General features: G+C 52.5%; 1 protein-coding gene across 1 annotated transcript in view; it reads left to right on the top strand.

Annotated features, from left to right (window-relative positions):
* Window positions 1-27,150, top strand: part of HCN2 (hyperpolarization activated cyclic nucleotide gated potassium and sodium channel 2) — a 289,150-nt gene that overhangs the window by 212,565 nt on the left and 49,435 nt on the right. The window contains exons 5-6 of the mRNA XM_069216276.1: window positions 20,531-20,677; window positions 20,947-21,187. Of these exons, the coding sequence (XP_069072377.1) occupies window positions 20,531-20,677; window positions 20,947-21,187 (388 nt within the window). The remainder of the gene's footprint in view (window positions 1-20,530; window positions 20,678-20,946; window positions 21,188-27,150) is intronic.

Genomic DNA, 27,150 nt, shown 5'->3' with positions numbered 1-27,150 from the left:
CCCCTTGACAGACCCCTCTCCGACCCTTTGACAGACCCCTCTCCGACCCTTTGACAGACCCCTCTCCGACCCTTTGACAGACCCCTCTCCGACCCTTTGACAGACAGCTCTCCGGCCCCGTGACAGACCCCTCTCCGGCCCTTTGACAGACCCCCTCTCCGGCCAAGATGACTGCACCTCAGGGGCTCTTCTGCTTTATCGGTGTGTCAGATTTGTGTCACACCTAAAAACAGATCCTTATAGAGCCCTCCCCTCAGTGGATGAGGTTAAGAGTAGGAAATCAGGAGCTGGGGCTGCGGGAGACAGGCTGACCTCAGGGCCTAAAGTGGTGAATGAAACCTAAAGAGGAGATATGTTTGCAGTGTACAGACCGGAGGTAGAGGACGTGTGACTCAGCCCCTCTGTACAAGAAGCATTGACCGGACAAGAGGGCTTGTGGCCTCAGACCCGCTGTGCACATGCAGCAGAGACCAGCAGCACAGGATGTGTGACCTCATCCCCTCTGTGCACATGCAGCAGAGACTGCAGTACAGGATGTGTGGCCTCAGCCCCTCTGTACATGCAGCAGAGACCGGCAGTACAGGATGTGTGGCCTCAGCCCCTCTGTACATGCAGCAGAGACCGGCAGTACAGGATGTGTGGCCTCAGCCCCTCTGTACATGCAGCAGAGACCGGCAGTACAGGATGTGTGGCCTCAGCCCCTCTGTACATGCAGCAGAGACCGGCAGTACAGGATGTGTGGCCTCAGTCCCTCTGTACATGCAGCAGAGACCGGCAGTACAGGATGTGTGGCCTCAGTCCCTCTGTACAAGCAGCAGAGACTGCAGTACAGGATGTGTGGCCTCAGCCCCTCTGTGTGCAGCAGAGACTGCAGTACAGGATGTGTGGCCTCAGCCCCTCTGTACAAGCAGCAGAGACCTGTAGTACAGGATGTGTGGCCTCGGCCCCTCTGTACAAGCAGCAGAGACTGCAGCACAGGATGTGTGGCCTCAGCCCCTCTGTACAAGCAGCAGAGACTGCAGTACAGGATGTGAGGCCTCAGTCCCTCTGTGTGCAGCAGAGACTGCAGTACAGGATGTGTGGCCTCAGCCCCTCTTTGTGCAGCAGAGACTGCAGTACAGGATGTGTGGCCTCAGCCCCTCCGTGTGCAGCAGAGACTGCAGTACAGGATGTGTGGCCTCAGCCCCTCCGTGTGCAGCAGAGACTGCAGTACAGGATGTGTGGCCTCAGCCCCTCTGTGTGCAGCAGAGACTGCAGTACAGGACGTGTGGCCTCAACCCCTCTGTGTGCAGCAGAGACTGCAGTACAGGACGTGTGGCCTCAGCCCCTCTGTACAAGCAGCAGAGACCAGCAGCACAGGAAGAGTGGCCTCAGCCCCTCTGTGTGCAGCAGAGACTGCAGTACAGGATGTGTGGCCCCAGCCCCTCTGTGTTCAGCAGAGACCAGCAGCACAGGATGTGTGGCCTCAGCCCCTCTGTGTGCAGCAGAGACTGCAGTACAGGATGTGTGGCCTCAGCCCCTCTGAGTGCAGCAGAGACTGCGGTACAGGATGAGTGGCCTCAGCCCCTCCGTGTGCAGCAGAGACTGCAGTACAGGATGAGTGGCCTTAGCCCCTCTGTGTGCAGCAGAGACTGCAGTACAGGATGTGTGGCCTCAGCCCCTCTGTGTTCAGCAGAGACCAGCAGCACAGGATGTGTGGCCTCCGCCCCTCTGTGTTCAGCAGAGACCAGCAGCACAGGATGTGTGGCCTCAGCCCCTCTGTGTGCAGCAGAGACTGCAGTACAGGATGTGTGGCCTCAGCCCCTCTGTGTTCAGCAGAGACCAGCAGCACAGGATGTGTGGCCTCAGCCCCTCTGTGTGCAGCAGAGACTGCAGTACAGGATGTGTGGCCTCAGCCCCTCTGTGTGCAGCAGAGACTGCAGCACAGGATGTGTGGCCTCAGCCGCTCTGTACAAGCAGCAGAGACTGCAGCACAGGATGTGTGGCCTCAGCCCCTCTGTGTGCAGCAGAGACTGCATTACAGGATGTGTGGCCTCAGCCCCTCTGTGTGCAGCAGAGACCTGTAGTACAGGATGTGTGGCCTCGGCACCTCTGTGTGCAGCAGAGACCAGCAGCACAGGATGTGTGGCCTCAGCCCCTCTGTGTGCAGCAGAGACTGCAGCACAGGATGTGTGGCCTCGGCCCCTCTGTGTGCAGCAGAGACTGCAGTACAGGATGTGTGGCCTCAGCCCCTCTGTGTGCAGCAGAGACTGCAGTACAGGATGTGTGGCCTCAGCCCCTCTGTGTGCAGCAGAGACCAGCAGTACAGGATGTGTGGCCTCAGACCCTCTGTGTGCAGCAGAGACTGCAGCACAGGATGTGTGGCCTCAGCCCCTCTGTACAAGCAGCAGAGACTGCAGTACAGGATGTGTGGCCTCAGCCCGTCTGTGTGCAGCAGAGACTGCAGCACAGGATGTGTGACCTCAGCCCCTCTGTGTGCAGCAGAGACTGCAGTACAGGATGTGTGGCCTCGGCCCCTCTGAGTGCAGCAGAGACCGGCAGTACAGGATGTGTGGCCTCAGCCCCTCTGTACAAGCAGCAGAGACTGCAGTACAGGATGTGTGGCCTCAGCCCCTCTGTGTTCAGCAGAGACCAGCAGTACAGGATGTGTGGCCTCAGCCCCTCTGTGTGCAGCAGAGACTGCAGTACAGGATGTGTGGCCTCAGCCCCTCTGTGTGCAGCAGAGACTGCAGTACAGGATGTGTGGCCTCAGCCCCTCCGTGTGCAGCAGAGACCAGCAGCACAGGATGTGTGGCCTCAGCCCCTCTGTGTGCAGCAGAGACTGCAGTACAGGATGTGTGGCCTCAGCCCCTCTGTGTGCAGCAGAGATTGCAGTACAGGATGTGTGGCCTCAGACCCGCTGTGCACATGCAGCAGAGACCAGCAGCACAGGATGTGTGACCTCGGCACCTCTGTGCAGCAGAGACTGCAGTACAGGATGTGTGGCCTCAGCCCCTCTGTGTGCAGCAGAGACCAGCAGCACAGGATGTGTGGCCTCAGCCCCTCTGTGCACATGCAGCAGAGACTGCAGTACAGGATCTGTGGCCTCAGCCCCTCTGTACATGCAGCAGAGACCGGCAGTACAGGATGTGTGGCCTCAGCCCCTCTGTACATGCAGCAGAGACCGGCAGTACAGGATGTGTGGCCTCAGCCCCTCTGTACATGCAGCAGAGACCGGCAGTACAGGATGTGTGGCCTCAGCCCCTCTGTACATGCAGCAGAGACCGGCAGTACAGGATGTGTGGCCTCAGTCCCTCTGTACATGCAGCAGAGACCGGCAGTACAGGATGTGTGGCCTCAGCCCCTCTGTACATGCAGCAGAGACTGGCAGTACAGGATGTGTGGCCTCAGTCCCTCTGTACATGCAGCAGAGACCGGCAGTACAGGATGTGTGGCCTCAGTCCCTCTGTACAAGCAGCAGAGACTGCAGTACAGGATGTGTGGCCTCAGCCCCTCTGTGTGCAGCAGAGACTGCAGTACAGGATGTGTGGCCTCAGCCCCTCTGTGAAAGCAGCAGAGACCTGTAGTACAGGATGTGTGGCCTCAGCCCCTCTGTACAAGCAGCAGAGACTGCAGTACAGGATGTGTGGCCTCCGCCCCTCTGTGTTCAGCAGAGACCAGCAGCACAGGATGTGTGGCCTCAGCCCCTCTGTGTGCAGCAGAGACTGCAGTACAGGATGTGTGGCCTCAGCCCCTCTGTGTTCAGCAGAGACCAGCAGCACAGGATGTGTGGCCTCAGCCCCTCTGTGTGCAGCAGAGACTGCAGTACAGGATGTGTGGCCTCAGCCCCTCTGTGTGCAGCAGAGACTGCAGCACAGGATGTGTGGCCTCAGCCGCTCTGTACAAGCAGCAGAGACTGCAGCACAGGATGTGTGGCCTCAGCCCCTCTGTGTGCAGCAGAGACTGCATTACAGGATGTGTGGCCTCAGCCCCTCTGTGTGCAGCAGAGACCTGTAGTACAGGATGTGTGGCCTCGGCACCTCTGTGTGCAGCAGAGACTGCAGCACAGGATGTGTGGCCTCGGCCCCTCTGTGTGCAGCAGAGACTGCAGTACAGGATGTGTGGCCTCAGCCCCTCTGTGTGCAGCAGAGACTGCAGTACAGGATGTGTGGCCTCAGCCCCTCTGTGTTCAGCAGAGACCAGCAGTACAGGATGTGTGGCCTCAGACCCTCTGTGTGCAGCAGAGACTGCAGCACAGGATGTGTGGCCTCAGCCCCTCTGTACAAGCAGCAGAGACTGCAGTACAGGATGTGTGGCCTCAGCCCCTCTGTACATGCAGCAGAGACCGGCAGTACAGGATGTGTGGCCTCAGCCCCTCTGTACATGCAGCAGAGACCGGCAGTACAGGATGTGTGGCCTCAGTCCCTCTGTACATGCAGCAGAGACCGGCAGTACAGGATGTGTGGCCTCAGCCCCTCTGTACATGCAGCAGAGACTGGCAGTACAGGATGTGTGGCCTCAGTCCCTCTGTACATGCAGCAGAGACCGGCAGTACAGGATGTGTGGCCTCAGTCCCTCTGTACAAGCAGCAGAGACTGCAGTACAGGATGTGTGGCCTCAGCCCCTCTGTGTGCAGCAGAGACTGCAGTACAGGATGTGTGGCCTCAGCCCCTCTGTGAAAGCAGCAGAGACCTGTAGTACAGGATGTGTGGCCTCAGCCCCTCTGTACAAGCAGCAGAGACTGCAGTACAGGATGTGTGGCCTCCGCCCCTCTGTGTTCAGCAGAGACCAGCAGCACAGGATGTGTGGCCTCAGCCCCTCTGTGTGCAGCAGAGACTGCAGTACAGGATGTGTGGCCTCAGCCCCTCTGTGTTCAGCAGAGACCAGCAGCACAGGATGTGTGGCCTCAGCCCCTCTGTGTGCAGCAGAGACTGCAGTACAGGATGTGTGGCCTCAGCCCCTCTGTGTGCAGCAGAGACTGCAGCACAGGATGTGTGGCCTCAGCCGCTCTGTACAAGCAGCAGAGACTGCAGCACAGGATGTGTGGCCTCAGCCCCTCTGTGTGCAGCAGAGACTGCATTACAGGATGTGTGGCCTCAGCCCCTCTGTGTGCAGCAGAGACCTGTAGTACAGGATGTGTGGCCTCGGCACCTCTGTGTGCAGCAGAGACTGCAGCACAGGATGTGTGGCCTCGGCCCCTCTGTGTGCAGCAGAGACTGCAGTACAGGATGTGTGGCCTCAGCCCCTCTGTGTGCAGCAGAGACTGCAGTACAGGATGTGTGGCCTCAGCCCCTCTGTGTTCAGCAGAGACCAGCAGTACAGGATGTGTGGCCTCAGACCCTCTGTGTGCAGCAGAGACTGCAGCACAGGATGTGTGGCCTCAGCCCCTCTGTACAAGCAGCAGAGACTGCAGTACAGGATGTGTGGCCTCAGCCCGTCAGTGTGCAGCAGAGACTGCAGCACAGGATGTGTGACCTCAGCCCCTCTGTGTGCAGCAGAGACTGCAGTACAGGATGTGTGGCCTCGGCCCCTCTGAGTGCAGCAGAGACCGGCAGTACAGGATGTGTGGCCTCAGCCCCTCTGTACAAGCAGCAGAGACTGCAGTACAGGATGTGTGGCCTCAGCCCCTCTGTGTTCAGCAGAGACCAGCAGTACAGGATGTGTGGCCTCAGCCCCTCTGTGTGCAGCAGAGACTGCAGTACAGGATGTGTGGCCTCAGCCCCTCTGTGTGCAGCAGAGACTGCAGTACAGGATGTGTGGCCTCAGCCCCTCCGTGTGCAGCAGAGACCAGCAGCACAGGATGTGTGGCCTCAGCCCCTCTGTGTGCAGCAGAGACTGCAGTACAGGATGTGTGGCCTCAGCCCCTCTGTGTGCAGCAGAGACTGCAGTACAGGATGTGTGGCCTCAGCCCCTCTGTGTGCAGCAGAGACTGCAGTACAGGATGTGTGGCCTCAGCCCCTCTGTGTGCAGCAGAGATTGCAGTACAGGATGTGTGGCCTCAGACCCGCTGTGCACATGCAGCAGAGACCAGCAGCACAGGATGTGTGACCTCGGCACCTCTGTGCAGCAGAGACTGCAGTACAGGATGTGTGGCCCCAGCCCCTCTGTGTGCAGCAGAGACCAGCAGCACAGGATGTGTGGCCTCAGCCCCTCTGTGCACATGCAGCAGAGACTGCAGTACAGGATGTGTGGCCTCAGCCCCTCTGTACATGCAGCAGAGACCGGCAGTACAGGATGTGTGGCCTCAGCCCCTCTGTACATGCAGCAGAGACCGGCAGTACAGGATGTGTGGCCTCAGCCCCTCTGTACATGCAGCAGAGACCGGCAGTACAGGATGTGTGGCCTCAGCCCCTCTGTACATGCAGCAGAGACCGGCAGTACAGGATGTGTGGCCTCAGTCCCTCTGTACATGCAGCAGAGACCGGCAGTACAGGATGTGTGGCCTCAGCCCCTCTGTACATGCAGCAGAGACTGGCAGTACAGGATGTGTGGCCTCAGTCCCTCTGTACATGCAGCAGAGACCGGCAGTACAGGATGTGTGGCCTCAGTCCCTCTGTACAAGCAGCAGAGACTGCAGTACAGGATGTGTGGCCTCAGCCCCTCTGTGTGCAGCAGAGACTGCAGTACAGGATGTGTGGCCTCAGCCCCTCTGTACAAGGAGCAGAGACCTGTAGTACAGGATGTGTGGCCTCGGCCCCTCTGTACAAGCAGCAGAGACTGCAGCACAGGATGTGTGGCCTCAGCCCCTCTGTACAAGCAGCAGAGACTGCAGTACAGGATGTGAGGCCTCAGTCCCTCTGTGTGCAGCAGAGACTGCAGTACAGGATGTGTGGCCTCAGCCCCTCTTTGTGCAGCAGAGACTGCAGTACAGGATGTGTGGCCTCAGCCCCTCCGTGTGCAGCAGAGACTGCAGTACAGGATGTGTGGCCTCAGCCCCTCTGTGTGCAGCAGAGACTGCAGTACAGGACGTGTGGCCTCAACCCCTCTGTGTGCAGCAGAGACTGCAGTACAGGACGTGTGGCCTCAGCCCCTCTGTACAAGCAGCAGAGACCAGCAGCACAGGAAGAGTGGCCTCAGCCCCTCTGTGTGCAGCAGAGACTGCAGTACAGGATGTGTGGCCCCAGCCCCTCTGTGTTCAGCAGAGACCAGCAGCACAGGATGTGTGGCCTCAGCCCCTCTGTGTGCAGCAGAGACTGCAGTACAGGATGTGTGGCCTCAGCCCCTCTGAGTGCAGCAGAGACTGCAGTACAGGATGTGTGGCCTCAGCCCCTCTGTGTTCAGCAGAGACCAGCAGCACAGGATGTGTGGCCTCCGCCCCTCTGTGTTCAGCAGAGACCAGCAGCACAGGATGTGTGGCCTCAGCCCCTCTGTGTGCAGCAGAGACTGCAGTACAGGATGTATGGCCTCAGCCCCTCTGTGTTCAGCAGAGACCAGCAGCACAGGATGTGTGGCCTCAGCCCCTCTGTGTGCAGCAGAGACTGCAGTACAGGATGTGTGGCCTCAGCCCCTCTGTGTGCAGCAGAGACTGCAGCACAGGATGTGTGGCCTCAGCCGCTCTGTACAAGCAGCAGAGACTGCAGCACAGGATGTAAGGCCTCAGTCCCTCCGTGTGCAGCAGAGACTGCATTACAGGATGTGTGGCCTCAGCCCCTCTGTGTGCAGCAGAGACCTGTAGTACAGGATGTGTGGCCTCGGCACCTCTGTGTGCAGCAGAGACCAGCAGCACAGGATGTGTGGCCTCAGCCCCTCTGTGTGCAGCAGAGACTGCAGCACAGGATGTGTGGCCTCGGCCCCTCTGTGTGCAGCAGAGACTGCAGTACAGGATGTGTGGCCTCAGCCCCTCTGTGTGCAGCAGAGACTGCAGTACAGGATGTGTGGCCTCAGCCCCTCTGTGTTCAGCAGAGACCAGCAGTACAGGATGTGTGGCCTCAGCCCCTCTGTGTGCAGCAGAGACTGCAGCACAGGATGTGTGGCCTCAGCCCCTCTGTACAAGCAGCAGAGACTGCAGTACAGGATGTGTGGCCTCAGCCCGTCTGTGTGCAGCAGAGACTGCAGCACAGGATGTGTGACCTCAGCCCCTCTGTGTGCAGCAGAGACTGCAGTACAGGATGTGTGGCCTCGGCCCCTCTGAGTGCAGCAGAGACCGGCAGTACAGGATGTGTGGCCTCAGCCCCTCTGTACAAGCAGCAGAGACTGCAGTACAGGATGTGTGGCCTCAGCCCCTCTGTGTTCAGCAGAGACCAGCAGTACAGGATGTGTGGCCTCAGCCCCTCTGTGTGCAGCAGAGACTGCAGTACAGGATGTGTGGCCTCAGCCCCTCTGTGTGCAGCAGAGACTGCAGTACAGGATGTGTGGCCTCAGCCCCTCCGTGTGCAGCAGAGACCAGCAGCACAGGATGTGTGGCCTCAGCCCCTCGGTGTGCAGCAGAGACTGCAGTACAGGATGTGTGGCCTCAGCCCCTCTGTGTGCAGCAGAGACTGCAGTACAGGATGTGTGGCCTCAGCCCCTCTGTGTGCAGCAGAGACTGCAGTACAGGATGTGTGGCCTCAGCCCCTCTGTGTGCAGCAGAGATTGCAGTACAGGATGTGTGGCCTCAGACCCGCTGTGCACATGCAGCAGAGACCAGCAGCACAGGATGTGTGACCTCGGCACCTCTGTGCAGCAGAGACTGCAGTACAGGATGTGTGGCCTCAGCCCCTCTGTGTGCAGCAGAGACCAGCAGCACAGGATGTGTGGCCTCAGCCCCTCTGTGTGCAGCAGAGACCAGCAGCACAGGATGTGTGGCCTCAGCCCCTCTGTGTGCAGCAGAGACTGCAGTACAGGATGTGTGGCCTCAGCCTCTCTGTGTGCAGCAGAGACTGCAGTACAGGATGTGTGGCCTCAGCCCCTCTGTGTGCAGCAGAGACTGCAGTACAGGATGTGTGGCCTCAGTCCCTCTGTACATGCAGCAGAGACTGCAGTACAGGATGTGTGGCCTCAGCCCCTCTGAGTGCAGCAGAGACTGCAGTACAGGATGTATGGCCTCAGCCCCTCTGTACAAGCAGCAGAGACTGCAGTACAGGATGTGTGGCCTCAGCCCCTCTGTGTGCAGCAGAGACTGCAGTACAGGATGTGTGGCCTCAGCCCCTCTGTGTGCAGCAGAGACCTGCAGTACAGGATGTGTGGCCTCAGCCCCTCTGTGTGCAGCAGAGACCTGCAGTACAGGATGTGTGGCCTCAGCCCCTCTGTGTGCAGCAGAGACTGCAGTACAGGATGAGTGGCCTCAGCCCCTCTGTGTGCAGCAGAGACCGGCAGCACAGGATGTGTGGCCTCAGCCCCTCTGTGTGCAGCAGAGACTGCAGTACAGGATGTGTGGCCTCAGTCCCTCTGTACATGCAGCAGAGACTGCAGTACAGGATGTGTGGCCTCAGCCCCTCTGAGTGCAGCAGAGACTGCAGTACAGGATGTGTGGCCTCAGCCCCTCTGTGTGCAGCAGAGACTGCAGTACAGGATGTGTGGCCTCAGCCCCTCTGTGTGCAGCAGAGACTGCAGCACAGGATGTGTGGCCTCAGCCCCTTTGTACAAGCAGCAGAGACTGCAGTACAGGATGTGTGGCCTCAGCCCCTCCGTGTGCAGCAGAGACTGCAGTACAGGATGTGTGGCCTCAGTCCCTCTGTACAAGCAGCAGAGACTGCAGTACAGGATGTGTGGCCTCAGCCCCTCCGTGTGCAGCAGAGACTGCAGCACAGGATGTGTGGCCTCAGCCCCTCTGTGTGCAGCAGAGACTGCAGCACAGGATGTGTGGCCTCAGCCCCTCTGTGTGCAGCAGAGACCAGCAGTACAGGATGTGTGGCCTCAGCCCCTCTGTGTGCAGCAGAGACTGCAGTACAGGATGTGTGGCCTCAGCCCCTCTGTACAAGCAGCAGAGACTGCAGCACAGGATGTGTGGCCTCAGCCCCTCTGTGTGCAGCAGAGACTGCAGTACAGGATGTGTGGCCTCAGCCCCTCTGTGTGCAGCAGAGACTGCAGTACAGGATGTGTGGCCTCAGCCCCTCTGTGTGCAGCAGAGACTGCAGTACAGGATGTGTGGCCTCAGCCCCTCCATGTGCAGCAGAGACTGCAGTACAGGATGTGTGGCCTCAGCCCCTCCGTGTGCAGCAGAGACTGCAGTACAGGATGTGTGGCCTCAGCCCCTCTGTACAAGCAGCAGAGACTGCAGTACAGGATGAGTGGCCTCAGCCCCTCTGAGTGCAGCAGAGACTGCAGCACAGGATGTGTGACCTCAGCCCCTCTGTGTGCAGCAGAGACTGCAGTACAGGATGTGTGGCCTCGGCCCCTCTGAGTGCAGCAGAGACCGGCAGTACAGGATGTGTGGCCTCAGCCCCTCTGTACAAGCAGCAGAGACTGCAGTACAGGATGTGTGGCCTCAGCCCCTCTGTACAAGCAGCAGAGACTGCAGTACAGGATGAGTGGCCTCAGCCCCTCGGTGTGCAGCAGAGACTGCAGTGCAGGATGTGTGGCCTCGGCCCCTCTGTGTGCAGCAGAGACTGCAGTACAGGATGTGTGACCTCAGCCCCTCTGTGTGCAGCAGAGACTGCAGTACAGGGTGTGTGGCCTCAGCCCCTCTGTGTGCAGCAGAGACTGCAGTACAGGATGTGTGGCCTCAGCCCCTCTGTGTTCAGCAGAGACCAGCAGTACAGGATGTGTGGCCTCAGCCCCTCTGTGTGCAGCAGAGACTGCAGTACAGGATGTGTGGCCTCAGCCCCTCCGTGTGCAGCAGAGACCAGCAGCACAGGATGTGTGGCCTCAGCCCCTCTGTGTGCAGCAGAGACTGCAGTACAGGATGTGTGGCCTCAGCCCCTCTGTGTGCAGCAGAGATTGCAGCACAGGATGTGTGGCCTCGGCGCCTCTGAGTGCAGCAGAGACCTGCAGTACAGGATGTGTGGCCTCAGTCCCTCTGTGTGCAGAAGAGACCAGCAGCACAGGATGTGTGGTCTCAGCCCCTCTGTGTGCAGCAGAGACCAGCAGTACAGGATGTGTGGCCTCGGCCCCTCTGTGTGCAGCAGAGACTGCAGTACAGGATGTGTGGCCTCGGCCCCTCTGAGTGCAGCAGAGACTGCAGTACAGGATGTGTGGCCTCAGCCCCTCTGTGTGCAGCAGAGACTGCAGTACAGGATGTGTGGCCTCAGCCCCTCTGAGTGCAGCAGAGACTGCAGTACAGGATGTGTGGCCTCGGCCCCTCTGTGTGCAGCAGAGACTGCAGTACAGGATGTGTGGCCTCGGCCCCTCTGTGTGCAGCAGAGACTGCAGTACAGGATGTGTGGCCTCAGCCCCTCTGTACAAGCAGCAGAGACTGCAGTACAGGATGAGTGGCCTCAGCCCCTCTGTGTGCAGCAGAGACCGGCAGTACAGGATGTGTGGCCTCAACCCCTCTGTGTGCAGCAGAGACTGCAGCACAGGATGTGTGGCCTCAGCCCCTCTGTGTGCAGCAGAGACCTGCAGTACAGGATGAGTGGCCTCAGCCCCTCTGTGTGCAGCAGAGACCGGCAGTACAGGATGTGTGGCCTCGGCCCCTCTGTGTGCAGCAGAGACTGCAGTACAGGATGTGTGGCCTCGGCCCCTCTGTGTGCAGCAGAGACTGCCGTACAGGATGTGTGGCCTCGGCCCCTCTGTGTGCAGCAGTGACTGCAGTACAGGATGTGTGGCCTCAGCCCCTCTGTGTGCAGCAGAGACTGCAGTACAGGATGTGTGGCCTCGGCCCCTCTGTGTGCAGCAGTCTAGACTCGCAGTCCATCCGTCCGCTACAGGAGCACAGCTCACGCCTCTGTCGCACTGTGTTATTCTGGCTCATGGCCCTGTGCCAGGATAGGAGCTTATGAGTCTCTGTAGGACAGGGCAACCCCCTCCCCTCCCTCTGCACGAAAAACACGTCTTTAGAAATCAAATATTAATTGGAAATATGCAGCCTGGAATGATGGTTTGTGATCCGCCCCTGGAGACGCGCTTTGAACTTCGTGCTAGGATTAGTTCCGCCTCAACCTCCCCCATCGGTATTTAATGTGGCAGGTCCAGGCACGGGGGGGCAGAGGGTGGACTTTACCAGCCCATCCACCTGCCCTTCCCACTCTCACAATGGCCATTAGGTTTATATGTTTCATTAGTCACTCAGTCAGTGCAGGGGTTTTTGATGGGGGTGGCGTGTGCGACGGTACGTCTCGATGTAGGAATCTTAACCGCTTTGCATAGCACTTTTTTTTAGTACATTGTGTTAGGGGTGGGTCTTTACAGCACAGTTGCCAAGCAGACATACTGCTTGCGAGAGACACAGTGGGGTTTAGGTCCGCCCTTTTCAACCATTGGCTTCCTTTCGATCTCCGTCTTAGACCCATTGGCTTGAGTCATTGTCAATCACCGATTGACTCAGTCCAATATTTCTCTTTCACCTAATGCTATTGACAGTCTCGGTGTATCCTTCCACAGTAGCAGCTAATCTTTAAAAGCGGTGGCCCATAATACATGCTAATTCACCCTATTTTATTTCAATAATTTGCCTTGACTGCCCACTATATGTTAAGAGTTACCTTTAATGTGCCATATGATGGATGGAATCCTTGAATCAATCTCACCCATTTGTAATTACCCGGGCTGCTCCCCAGGCCTTTGTTATTTTGCCATTCCTTTGTACCATGCTACCTCAGTTTGGGCCCAGCCATATCCTCAAACCAGAGGTCTTCAAACATTTTTGCTCTGAGCACCCTTCCAAGCAAAACATTTTGAAGTTGGGCCCTCCCTAAAAAATGTATGGCAAGAATTGGGAGAGTTGGAGGGGCAGGGGTGAGCTCTGGAACGGCGTTTAAGAGATTTCATGGGTATTTTTCTGTAACTCATAATCCATGCTATTTGTGAGACTCATAAAAATACAAGTATATCAAACAAAAACAGTACTTGAGCAAAAAACGAGGCCCCACAATTGGGGTGTTGTGAGCCTGGGTCCCAGTACAACTCAACCAAAAAAAAAAAAAAAAACTCCCCACCTTCCTCAAGGCATCTCTCTGAAGAAGCTGCTTTTATCATTTGTAATTTAAAAAATGCCCCCCCCCCCCAAAAAAAAATATAGCGCCAATTCCTCTGTGCTATCTCTTTGATGCTATCCAAGGGTCTCACTACTCTCCTCTTCTCCCTGGGCATTTACTCTGAGGCTCAATGGGTCTGCATGATCAGAGCGCTCGGTCCGAATGTGACCCGGCTGGCCTCCTCCCTCTCACCCCGACTCACTTTGAAGGACATGTGCATGAAAACAGAGGTCGAAGTGGACAGGATCTGTGCGGATCCACATGCCCCATGCTTTTTTTAATTTTACAAAAGCAGTTCCCATACTTTTTTTTTTTTTTTTAAACAACCATCCCTGAACAGTCATTGTGGCCCTTCATGTGCCTCTGCGTAAAAGTGAAGGGAGGGCGGTGTTGGAGTGAAGAGGAGTTTTCCTGTGCTGGGAGGCTCGGGAGGGACACAGAGCTAAGGAGGAAAAAGGCATTCTCACTAGGCTGCCTGTTACCTGAACGAACGTACATGTATGCAATTGGTTAATCACCAAGAGGCATATTTACAAGCCCCATGGCGCACACTTGCTGCCCCCCCCTCTGCCACCTGGAAAGGGCAAAAATGTCCTGTATCTACAAGATACAGTGCATTTCTCTCCTCTCCCCCTGTGTTGGTGCACAAATGGCTGCCATGCGCCAACCCAGGCACTCTTGCACCATGCACTTACACAAAAACAGTATATCTAGGTGATTTCCACTGCCATGTGTACTGCAGAATGCAGCACATATAGAAAGTAGAAAAAAACAGGAAGAAATTTTTTTTCTCACAGTTCAGTACCATGGACAGAGCTTCTGCAGTTTAGTACCATGGACAGAGCTTGTGAACGGCTCAAACTTAGCGTTCAGTACCATGGGCAGAGCTTGTGAACAGCTCAAGCTTAGCGTTCAGTACCATGGACAGAGCTTGTGAATAGTTCAGACTTAGCATTCAGTACCATGGACAGAGCTTCTGAACAGTTCAAACTTAGCGTTCAGTACCATGGACAGAGCTTCTGAACAGTTTAGTACCATGGACAGAGCTTCTGAACAGTTCAAACTTAGCGTTCAGTACCATGGACAGAGCTTCTGAACAGTTCAGAATTAGGGGGTCATTCCAACCCTGGCGACCACGGAAGCACCGCCAACAGGCTGGCGGTGCTTCCCTGCCCACGCTGCGGTCAGAAAAGGGGATCCGGCGGTTTCCCGCCGGATTTCCCCTGTCTGGGCTGAATCTCCATGGCGGCGCTAGATTCCGACCCCCTTCCCGCCACCCTGTTTCTGGCGGTTTTTACCGCCAGGAACAGGATGGCGGGAACGGGTGTCGTGGGGCCCCTGCACTGTCCATGCCACTGGCATGGGCAGTGCAGGGGCCCCCTAACAGGGCCCCAGCATGATTTTCACTGTCTGCTTAGCAGACAGTGAAAATCGCGATGGGGGCAACTGCACCCGTCGCACCCCTGCAACACCGTCGGCTCCATTCGGAGCCGGCTTCTATGTTGCAGGGCCTTTCCCGCTGGGCCGGCGGGCGCTCCTTTGGCGGGCACCCGCCTGCCCAGCGGGAAAGCTAGAATGGCCTCCGCGGTCTTTTGACCGCGGAGCGGGCAGATGGCGGTGACCGCATGGCGGACGGCTACCGCCGCCCGCCGCGGTCAGAATGACCGCCTTAGTGTTCAGTACCATGGACAGAGCTTATGAACAGTTCAGACTTAGCGTTCAATACCATGGACAGAGCTTCGGAACAATTCAAACTTAGCGTTCAGTACCATGGACAGAGGTTATGGACAGTTCAGACTTAGCATTCAGTACCATGAACGGAGGTTATGGACAGTTCAGACTTAGCGTCAGTACCATGGACAGAGCTTCTGAACAGTTCAGTACAATCAACACAGTTTATGAACAGCTCAAACGTAGCGTTCAGTATCATGGACAGAGTTTATGGACAGTTCAGACATCATTCAGTACCGAGGACAGAGCTTTTGAACAGCTCAGATGAAGTGTTCCGTACTATGAACATAGTTTGACAGCTCAAATCGTTCAGTACCATGGACAGAGGTAATGAACAATTCAGACTTAGCCTTCAGTGCCATGGACAGAGCTTATGAACAGCTCAGATTGAGGTGTTCAGTACTATGGACAGAGCTTATGAACAGCTCAGATTGTAGTGTTTGGTACCATGGACAGAGCTCCTGAACATTTGAGACAATAGCGTTCAGTACCACGGACAGAACTGAAACCATAGACTAAGCTTCCGCACAGTACAGACTGTAGATTCTGTACCTTGATTACGTTAACGCATGTGCAGTTCCGTCATGTTTCCTGTCTGTCTATTATGGTTGGCGCAACTGAGGTAATCAGAGGCAACTTTGTTGAGCCCTGGCCCACCATTTGGTGGCATGCTTCATCATCGGGCTGTGCTCCTCGCCAGGCTGGCGCTGCTGTGCCCAAGGGGACTCTGTGCTGGAGACCTGTTTTAGTAATCCGCAAGTCTGAAGCGTTAGACTCACAGATTTCCATTGCTTGTGTTATTAGTAGACCTGTACACTGGCTTTAGTGAATGCCCTTGTTAATGTTTATACAATTAGCTCATTCTATTTTTACTGCTTTTCTTGTTTTTAGACATGCACTGCTTGTGTTTGCTTGATTAGCTCAGGACACACCCGTGTCCATGGCTTGTGTTGTTAGTAGACATTTACACTGGCTATAGTGAGTGACTCCGTTAACATTTACTCCATTAGCTCATGGTATTTCCATCTCTAGTGTGCAGTGAGTTTGGATCCGGAGAGTGCGAAGCGCCATCTCTTCGGCTCCTCGCCGCGGGCAGCCTGACGTCAGAAGTCACCCGATCTTTAGTAAATGGTCTGTTCATCTGACATTTAGAGCCAGTTCAATAATTCAGAGAAACACGCTGGCGTTTGCAGTCAGCAGCCAACAGCCTTTAATGTTTGAAGAGCTTGTGTTTTACAAGGGAGCAAAGTCTACTTGAAGACGTGGCTTCTGATTGGACACAATGGGGCCCTACGCAGGAGCTACCTCCGCCTGGAATGATCAATATCCACTTGGAGGCTCAGACGGGTAATTAATAACCAACATCCCTTGGTACCATCAGCTACTGAACTTACCACACCGCCCATGTACATTTCCGACCAAAATAACCTCACAACTACTTAAAACTCACTCAGTCACCCTGGTGACCGCACAACTTTACAAAACTGAATCAGTCTGCAATGGAAGCATCTGAAAGAGTCACCTGGACTACTGAATAGTGCTTTGATGTCAAATTCATGGCATGTGCCGCAACTGCAAATTCTGATTAATGAGTATAATTTTTCAAAATAATGTTATCTCCAACTGGTGGGGCTGATTTACCCCATAACACTCTTTCCCCATCCCAACCCCCCCCCCCCCCGCACACACACACACACCCTTGAAGGCACTGAAATCTCCAAGCAGGAGCCTAGCCTCAAAGGGGGGCACCAACATCTCTAGGAACGGGTAATTTTCACTTGGAGGCAACATAATTTGTTAGGAGGACTCAGCCTTTGCATGGAAGGATCCATCTTGGGTTGGGAGGGACTCCATCTTCACTGGGCCATCAGGACTGGAGGAACGGTAGGGGGGCTTACCTCTGATGCAGGTGTTTTGGAGAATGTGTTGGTGCCCAAGCCTCTCAGAACCGCCCCTGATGCGCCCTTTAAACGTAGCAAGGCTCAGCTCATGCCTAAAAGCAGAGGAGTGCTGCATGTATCAGCATTAGATATCAGAAGCCACCACACCCGAGTGTCAGACCTCCCTGGCCTTGCCTCACACCAGAGAAACCGGACTGTGCACCTAAATGTACCTGCAGTTGTTTTTGCAGCTTGTCACGTGTTCTGTATTTCTAACCTCTGCATTAGTCTGCCACCTAGTGGTCCAATGTGATGTTTTTTGTTACAGTCAACCGAAGACTGTGGTGCGTGCTATGGGGCACATTTCTGCCCAGGGAATCTGCGCTGGTCTAGCGGCTACTGTTGCCTCTTTTTTCAGAATATGCCCCCCCTTTTTAGGATCAAGCGCAAAGCGCTCTGTCCCTGGTGTAATCTCTCTATGGGCTTTTAACCATGCCCACCAGTTTTGTTGGTTTGTGGGCTTGCCTTTTAAAATTCGCTTGATTTCATTAGTGAAAGGCATGCATAAGTCATGCCTTTTCCGGCGTTTAGCCCTCCTCGACAGCACTGGTGAACTACTGAAAACATACACGGCTCCATGTTTTCTGCATGGCTTCTGGACTTCTTTTTCTTTTTATTTCCTACACATCGTGATCTCACTGGGCAGAAGTCAAGCGCTTTGCATGACATAGACCCTGTTACATGGCTAATTGCACTTTTGCCGATTACATAGATAAATGCACTATTGCTGATAGGTTTCACTGCAAGCAAACTTCTGTTTCCTTTTGTGTGTTTCCATCATGCTTCATGGTGGCCATGGGCTTCTTTATGTGAAACTGTTTTACTTTTTAGTTTATATGGAAAGAAAAGTCTGGCCAGGGTTTAAAATGCGAATAGCTCTAACTCGAGCAAACGCGAGACCTGTTGCATTGCAAATGCTTGTTATATATTAGCCCTGTGAATTCTAACATCATGTGTAGAGAGCGCCCTCTTCTGGGCTCGCTGGTTGTGGAAAGAACAGAGGAAGAACAATGAGCTATACAAGTGGAATTGAGAACTTGCTGTGTAGTAAATTAATTCTTCTGAGGTTCACTAAAAAAAAGGCTTTACGCCCCCACACCTCCCACTCTGAGCCCAGGAGAACCCTGCCTGCACCTTGATCAGCCAGTGTGCACAAAACTCAAAGGGCACATGCTTTACTTCAAGCAGTGTCTGCACGAGGCCCTGCTGTGTACAACCTGGGAATGTAGATTTCAGACAATAATATTTTGTGAGATAGTGTATGTACACATTATCTGTAATTTACAAAGTGTAGTATCTGTTCGACCTGAAGCTCAATGAGGCTGATAATGCATCTCTGCTGCAGCACAGTGAATGACAAGTCAGTGATGCTGATAATGCATTGCACCTGCAGCGGCAGTGAAGGATAGCCCAGTGATGTTGATAATGCATCATTGTTGCAGCGCAGTGACACGTCAGTGATGATGATAATGCATTGCACCTGCAGGGAATGACAAGTCAGTGATGCTGATAATGCGTTGCACCTGCAGTGCCAGTGAATGACAGCTCAGCGACGCTGATTATGCATCACCGCTGCAGTGCCAGTGAATGACAGCTCAGTGACACTGGTAATGCATCACTGATGTAGTGGCAGTGAAGGACCGCTCAGTGATGCTGTTAATGCATCACTGTTGCAGCAGCAGTGAAGGACAGCTCAGTGATGCTGATAATGCATCACTGTTGTAGCAGCAGTGAAGGACAGCTCAGTGATGCTGATAATGCATCGCTGCTGCAGCACAGTGTATGACAAGTCAGTGATGCTGATAATGCATCGTTACTGCAGCGGCAGTGAATAACAAGTCAGTGAGGCTGATAATGCATTGCGGCTGCAGTGCCAGTGAATGACAGCTCTGTGACGCTGATAATGCATCACAGCTGCAGTTGCCGTGAAGGACCGCTCAGTGATGCTGGTAATGCATTGCACCTGCAGCGGCAGTGAAGGACAGCTCAGTGATGCTGATAATGCATTGCTGCTGCAGCGGCAGTGAAGGACAGCTCAGTGATACTGATAATGCATTGCTGCTGCTGCAGCGGCAGTAAAGGACAGCTCAGTGATGCTGATAATGCATCAGTGTTGCTTAGAATGCATTGCTGCAGCAGTGAAGGACAGCTCATTGATGCTGATAATGCATCGCTGCTGCAGCGGCAGTAAAGGACATCTCAGTGATGCTGATAATGCATTGCTGTTGCAGTGGCAGTAAAGGACAGCTCAGTGATGCTGATAATGCATTGCTGCGGCAGTAAAGGACAGCTCAGTGATGCTGATAACGCATCAGTGCTGCAGAGAAGGACAGCTCAGTGATGCTTATAATGCATTGCTGCAGCAGTGAAGGACAGCTCATTGTTGCTGATAATGCATTGCTGCTGCAGCGGCAGTAAAGGACATCTCAGTGATGCTGATAATGCATTGCTGCTGCAGCGGCAGTAAAGGACAGCTCATTGATGCTGATAATGCATTGCTGCTGCAGCGGCAGTAAAGGACATCTCAGTGATGCTGATAATGCATTGCTGCGGCAGTAAAGGACAGCTCAGTGATGCTGATAATGCATCAGTGCTGCTTATAATGCATTGCTGCAGCAGTGAAGGACAGCTCATTGATGCTGATAATGCATTGCTGCTGCAGCAGCAGTAAAGGACATCTCAGTGATGCTGATAATGCATTGCTGCTGCAGCGGCAGTAAAGGACATCTCAGTCATGCTGATAATGCATTGCTGCTGCAGCGGCAGTAAAGGACAGCTCAGTGATGCTGATAATGCATCGGTGCTGCAGTGAAGGACAGCTCAGTAATGCTGATAATGCTGCTGCTGCAGTCACAGTGAATATTGTCTCGGTATACTGATTATGCATAGCTTCTGCAGCCACAGTGAATATAGGCTCAGTAAAGTAATGATCATAATATATTGCTGTTGCAGCAAATATTGGCTCAGTATATATAATGCATCATGCGGCAGTCACGTGAATATTGGCTCACTAATGTGGATAATGCATTACTCCTAAAGACGCAGTGAATATTGACTCAGTAATGGTACTACATTGCTCCTAAACACACAGTGAATATTGACTCAGCAATGCTAATAATGCATCATTCATACAGCCACAGTTAATCTAGGCTCAGTAATGCTGATAATGCTGCTGCTGCAGTCACAGTGAATATTGTCACGGTATACTGATAATGCATCGCTCCTACAGCCACAGTGAATATAGGCTCAGTAATACTGATAATATATTGCTGCTGCAACAAATATTGGCTCAGTATAGATAATGCATCACTGGTGCAGTCCCAGGTAATATTGGCTCAGTAATGTGGATAATGCATCACTCTTTAAGACGCAGCGAATATTGACTCAGTAATGCTGCTACATTGCTCCTTAAGACACAGTGAATATTGACTCAGTAATGCTAATAATGTATCGTTTGTGCAGCCACAGTTGATATAGGCTCAGTAATGCTGATAATATATTGCTGCAGCAGCAAATCTTGGCTCAGTGTACATAATGCATCACTGCGGCAGTCGCAGTGAATATTGGCTCAGTGTACATAATGCATCACTGCGGCAGTCGCAGTGAATATTGGCTCAGTGTACATAATGCATCACTGCGGCAGTCGCAGTGAATATTGGCTCAGTAATGCTGATACTAATCGCTGCTGCAACAAACATTGGCTGAGTAATGTTGGTAATGCTGATAATGCACGGCTGCTGTCATCACAGTGGATGCCAGCTCCTGCATGTGACATGCTTGAAGTTAGAAGCCCCATAACTCTGGCTGACGGCCTCTCTCTCTTCACAGTACAAACAAGTGGAGCAGTACATGTCCTTCCACAAGCTGCCCGCTGACTTCCGCCAGAGAATCCACGACTACTACGAGCACCGGTACCAGGGCAAGATGTTTGATGAGGACAGCATCCTGGAGGAGCTGAACGAGCCCCTCAGGGAGGTGAGTGGGGGCTCTGGGGTATCAGAGGTGGTGGGGGGGTGTGAGGTGACAGGGAAGATAGTGAGGTGAAAGGCAGGTGAGTGGGGGGTCGGGGGGATAAATGAGGCACCAGGGAGTTAAGTGAGGTAACAAAGGTTAGTGGTACCTACGGGGATTATTGGGGTGCCAGAGGTCACTGAGTTAAGTGGGGCTCCCGCATGCACTCCGCTCCTATGCCCCCTGTCATGGCCACCTCTCTTCTCACTCTGTGCTGTTCTCCTTCTTGACAGGAAATTGTAAACTTTAACTGCAGGAAGCTGGTGGCCTCAATGCCGCTCTTTGCCAACGCAGACCCCAACTTCGTTACTGCCATGCTGACCAAGCTGAAGTTTGAGGTGTTCCAGCCCACGGACTACATCATCCGCGAGGGCACAATCGGCAAGAAGATGTATTTCATTCAGCACGGGGTGGTCAGCGTCATGACTAAGGGCAACAAGGAGATGAAGCTCTCCGATGGATCCTACTTTGGAGGTAAGGTCTCTACGAAGGGCAGGGGAAGCAGGACACACCAAGCATGGGGCCTGCTGCAGCCCGACTCAGGCAGGGCCCCTGTATCCTGACCCTCCCCTGGGACCCTTGCACCCAGACTCAGCTGAGCCCGCGGGACATCTGCTCTTCTTTGAGCCCCAGGAATCCCTAAACTGGTTTCGTAACCTCTTATCTTAGGTTTTGAGGACAGGCTGAAAATATATCTATCTCCCTCTTGGGTCCCAGCACTGCCAGTCCCTTTGAAGAGTCACTGACGGACATTCCATTCTTAAGAACCAGGCCTACTAGGAAGGTGGCCATCCTCCTCTGCATGCACCTGTAAGGTCCTGCAAAGAAACCCAACCCACCTGCAGCTCTCTCCTGCAAAGAACAGGAAGGCTGTGCAATGGAAACACGTGTAATGAGAAAACAGTCCATGGTTTTACGATGTTGATAATTAAAATACCAGCAGCGTCTAGCACAGAAAAATGTTAGGAGCTATGAAACAAGTAGATTTCCTACAGACTGGTTTAGTATTTTTCCTCTTAAACTATCAGCCACTGGTGCTGCTCTTCCTTTCAACAAAAGACACCGCCAGTAGCGCTTGTATTACTGTCAGGAGAGCATCCACAATCCTGGTGAGAATGGCCAGCTCTCCCCACTCACTACTGGAGTGAGATGCCTGCAGCCTGCTTCTAGTACAGTGATACACACCTTTACCTGACCCCTGTGTGGAGACAGTTGTGAGTCCTCTACTGGCACTCTGAACAACTGCAATGCCTGTATTTGACTTTTTAATATCTATTTGGCACCACTGGCCACTCGAGTGGAACCTTAACGCATGGAGACCATATCATATGCAGACAATACGCAGTTGCTTCCCATGTTTGATCATTCGACCACCCAAAAAAGTCTCTTCATTTGCTACCTGTCTGAAGGATGCACTGGGTGCAGAAGGGTTTCCTCCAATGTAATGCAGACAAAACTAAGATTCCCTGGTAAAGGAGGAGTCCTCTGGAACAGTTTTAATTTACCTCACGACATTCCTCTTCTCCCCTCGCTGGCCACAACAGCCAAGAATTTCGGAGGAAAAATAGTCGAAAAACTATCCACGGAGACCCATTATATCAGTAGCCGTGACCTGTTTTGGTCTGCTGCGTTCCATTTGGAAATTCTTGGACTTGTTACCAGTTGAGACCTGCAGGACAGTACTCCAGGCCTTGATCACATCCAGGTTACAGTTCTCCAACTGTTTGCCTTTTGGGTTGCCCAACAGTAAGATCAGGAAATGTCAGACAGTCCACAATGCAGTGGCCCAGCTCATTTTGGGCCTATCGAGAAAGGTTTCAGTCTCCTCCTATCTGGCGGAACTGCACTGGTTACCCATTAATAAAAGGGTCTTGTATAAAGCCCTAACTTTGTTCTTCATTGTGCCTTTTACAATCAAGGCCCTAGCTTCCTGACCAGGAGAATTCTCCACTGTACTCCCTCGAGCTCTGTGTTCGACCACAGCTCTAATTGTGAGAATTCCTAAGGTTTGTTTGGCCAGATCTGGAGGTCGCTGCTTCACAGGGCCAGCAGGCAAGGCATGGAACAAACTTCCCCCTCTCTTGGCATTCTGGCCAGTGTGAGGCTCCTTTAAGGAAGGAACTAAAGACACATCTTTTTTCACCTAATCAACTGTATGTTGTGATTCAAGTAGATTAGGTGTCCCTTGGAGTAGTTGTGTGCTCTATAAATCTGTTCATTCATTCATTCATTCGTAAACAATTAGATTCTCTGCCACACTCAAACCTCCTAATGCTCACACAAAATCTCTGCTCCATTCTAAGAGACTCATCTCCTAGCCAAAAAAATGTAAAGGATTAGAACGCCGAGTACCATAATCTTCACTCTAAAACTATTTACAAAGATGCCTTGAGGAAATATCATAAATTGATTTGCGCTGCACACTATACCTACTGTGGAAGAAAAATAGAAACTCCCAACAGCTCATCAACAGTTCTTTTTGCCACTGTTAAATAACTCCTTAAACCCAATGTGCTTAACCACACTCACCCTCGCTTGAATGTTGGAACAATCTATGTTCTTTCTAAATAACATTGCCAATATCTACTCTCCATTTCCTGCCCAACCCCGCTTAATGCTCTTACTATCTTTAATTTCACAGTCACCCCCAGCCAGCTCCAATGAAACTTTACTCCTTTGATTATCAGTGACACTCTTAAGGCTATGCATTCCACCAGACTGGGCTTGTCCGAAGATTACTGTCCACCTCACTTCTCAGCCTCTTGTAGAACGTTTACCATGAAGGTCAGACTCCTGGTTTCTGGTGGCAGCAACACCCTACGTAGGTGACTGAGTCGATCTCACACCGTCTGGTGACTGTTGGCCTAACCGTTTCCCCTAGCTAGCAGCACCTCACCAAAACCTAGAAAGCAAAGGTGATTTGTGGCAGCCTGACGCATGACACTCTGACTCTTCAGGGAAGTCATGGTTGGCAGATCCTGCCCTTTTCTCTCATCTGCACATATCTATATATATATATATATATATATATATCTCTCTCTCTCTCGTTACAATGCATTTATAGAAAAGACTGCAATCTATGATACAATATATGAGCTGCGGTTAATAGGAAGGTGAATCACAGCACAGTTAGAAATGTTACCTTTAATGAAAGGTAGATAAAAAAAAATCCCAGCATATTGGAATAAACCTGTGACTAAGGATTCCTACCCTCACATCTAGCTTCTACACAAGAGCATAGAAGTGAGCCCTTCTCTGCCCATACTAGTCCATGGAAGGAACACCCGCCCAGCACCTGAAAACGGGGGCCTGCCCGTCGCCTTCTCGGTTGGGGTGTAGAGACAGGGCGGAGGTCAGGAAAGTGGCAAACAGCATAGGATGGATCACCTGGTTGGAATGACCTCTCTAACCTTCCTTGGCCTGTGTGATGTTTTTATGTTATGTTATGAGGATTTGTTATGTTATAAGGATTTATAGAGCGCATGGCTCCCCAAAGGCCTCCCAGTGCTTTACAGAAATCTTCTGAACACGTACAGGGGGCACAGATCAAAATAGTTAAGCAGATGACGAAAGGACAGTTCTTGGTTGGTTACTCGTAGGCCTATAGGCAGAGAGTTCCACAACTTAGCACCAAGATAGGCCATGGACCTTCGACCCCATTTACACTTTCTTGTTGGAGGGATTGCAACCAGAGCCGCAGAAGAGGATCTGAGATGTCTAGCGGGATTGTTGGAAGAGGCAAGAGTTCGAAGGAGCGGGGGACCTTTGCTGTGGAGGGCTCTGTGAATGCAACAGTGTTAAATGTTATCCATTGCTCCACTGGGCACCAATGCAGAGTAGCGAGAGCTGATTTAGTCGATTTGTGTCTAGGAATATTAAAAAGATCATCGGCGGCAGGGTTTTGCACCACCTGTAGTTTCCTTTTAGCATATTTCAGCGCCCGAGGTACGGGGCATTACCATAATCCAGGCGAGAAATGATAAATGCCTGGACAATGAGCCTCTTAGCGATAGGTGGGAGTATTCTAAACACCTTTCTGAGGAGTCTTGGTGTACCAAAGCAGGTAGAAGTGGTTTTCTTAGCCTGGTGGTCCATGGTTAGCCATGGACGGAGCCATCCTCCTAAGCTCTTGATGTATTCCTTAGGAGGGGGCAGTTCACCCGAGGAGTGAAGCACAGGAGAGAGAGAGTTTGGCCAAGAAAGATGGCCTAGCATCATGACCTCTGTCTCATCCTCATTTAACTTGAGTTTACATTCGGACATCCACTCGGACTCTGCCCTTAGGCAGGGGGCAAGAACTGTCTCTGATGAATTCTGCTCCGTTGAGAAGGAGACCACCTGCTGGATATCATCCGCGTATGAAACTAGTGAAAGACCATACTGCTCCACTATCTTTGCCAATAGTGACATATATGTTAGATAAGGTCGGGCTGAGTGAAGAGCCTTGAGGCACTCCCCGGCCGCTATTAAAGCAGCTGGAGAGGAACGAGCGGTCTAGTACCTGACATGATCTTTCCTCTAAAACAGAGGAGAACCATCTCAGAGCCTTGCCTGTCACTCCAATTTCCCTCATTCTTTGAAGTAAAATGCTGCGATCCAGTGTCAAAGGCGGCACTGAGGTCTAGAAGAATAATCGCTGACCAAGCCCTGATCAAGACGCTTCCTGACCTCCAATCAGCGCTGAATCCGTGCTGCGTAGAGGTCTGACGCCCATCTGGGGAGGATGCAGGATATTATTATCCTCAAGAAAATTGGCGAGATGCGTATTCACATGCTTTTCCAATATCTTGGAGAGAGCTGGCAGCAAGGAAATGGGCCTGAACCTATTAAGCACGGACGCATCTAGGTTGGGTTTCTTGAGCAAGGGTTTCACTTTAGCATGTTTCTACTGATGGGGAACAAAACTGCTGGATAATGACAAATTCAACATATCAGTCAAAATGGGGACTATAACGGATGACCCCAGCGCTAAAATAGTGGGAGGTGCTGGGTCTAGGGGGGAACCAGATTTAAGCAAGTCCAATAATGTTGCAACTAGTTCTGAGGAGAGAGGCGAGAACTGCGAAAGCGCTGCTGTGCAGATTATATCATCCTCCTTAAGAGTATGGGAACTGTGGGTGCCACTCGGCAAGGCCGAATAAATGTCTAAGATATTTTTGATCCCAAATTGTTACTGTGTTTATGAGATGCTTCCACTGAATCTATGTAAGAGTGGGAATGAGCAATTTCTTTTAATAGCTGAAAAATCTTTTTAGGAGAGTTAGAGCTCAGTTCTATTTTAGGAGCATAATAGATGCTTTGTGCTGATTACATTTCTGTATGAAACAGTCTAATGGCCTTCCTATATTCGGCTTTCAGCGGGGTCTTCTAAGCTTTTCTCCATTTTCTTTCTTGGCGTCTACAGGTCCTCTTTAATAGACGTAGATGGGGAGAGAAACAAGGAGCGCCTTTTTTCAGATGTCCTCTTGGCCTTGATGCATAGGGGAGGACAACAGCTAAGCTTTTGGTGATCCAATCATTAAATAGCTCTAAGGAACAAGTCATATTCCCCCTTAAGGCAGGTTTCAAGCTCTCTAAAGTTTAGTTAAGCGTCTGCCAGCGCCTATAGGGCTGAGTTACAATATGGGGGGTTTTGCTTGCTACCAAAGTAGGCAAGTTAAGAGTAATTAGAAAATGGTCCGACCAGGCCAAAGGAGAAGAGGGCAAGGCAGACTGACGGCATTACTAAAAACTAGGTCGATAGTGTGACCTGCATTATGTGTAGGGCCTCTGACCAATTGGATTAGGTCCCGGGCGGCCATATCAGACAGAAATCTTTTGGCCACAGTATTGTCGTGATTCTCTGCATGAATATTAAAATCCCCAAGAAGAGTGACATTTGGCTTGTTACAGGTTAATGCAGCAAACTGTTCAGGGAATGATTGTAAAAACTGTTGTGCTGGTCCAGGAGGATGATATACTAAGTCCCCTGAAAAACTACACTGTGTATTTAATAAAATAGAGAAAGCCATCCTCTCGCAATCGGGCAGCTGGAGGGGACGGAAGTGACCTTAACTGAGTCCCTGCAAATAATAGCATTCCCCCTCCTTTTGCAGTAGTACAGTCCAACCTAATTATCGAGTAGTCTGGGCAACACCAAAGCTACATCTAGTGCCAATTCCTCTAGGAGCCGGGTCTCCGATCACTCTAGAGAAGATTGATATCCAAATTATGGGCAACCAATGAGTGACAGATGGCCAGGAGAAAAGTACTCTGTAAGGTTATATAAGTGATGCTCACTCCAAGCATCCCTGGTAAAGACCTTTAGCATCCGGATTATCTTATACTGATGAGACATAGCTCATTATTGCCATCACAGAGAACTCATCTCCATGTATGACTTTCAGAGCCTGCCTGACTTCCACTGCAGACAGGATGAAAGAAAACTGCTTGAAATG

Source organism: Pleurodeles waltl, chromosome 12 (assembly GCF_031143425.1).
Source record: "Pleurodeles waltl isolate 20211129_DDA chromosome 12, aPleWal1.hap1.20221129, whole genome shotgun sequence".
NCBI classification, from domain to species: Eukaryota; Metazoa; Chordata; class Amphibia; order Caudata; family Salamandridae; genus Pleurodeles; species Pleurodeles waltl.
Note: the sequence above shows the minus strand (reverse complement) of the source record. Positions and strands in the feature narration are given on the sequence as shown.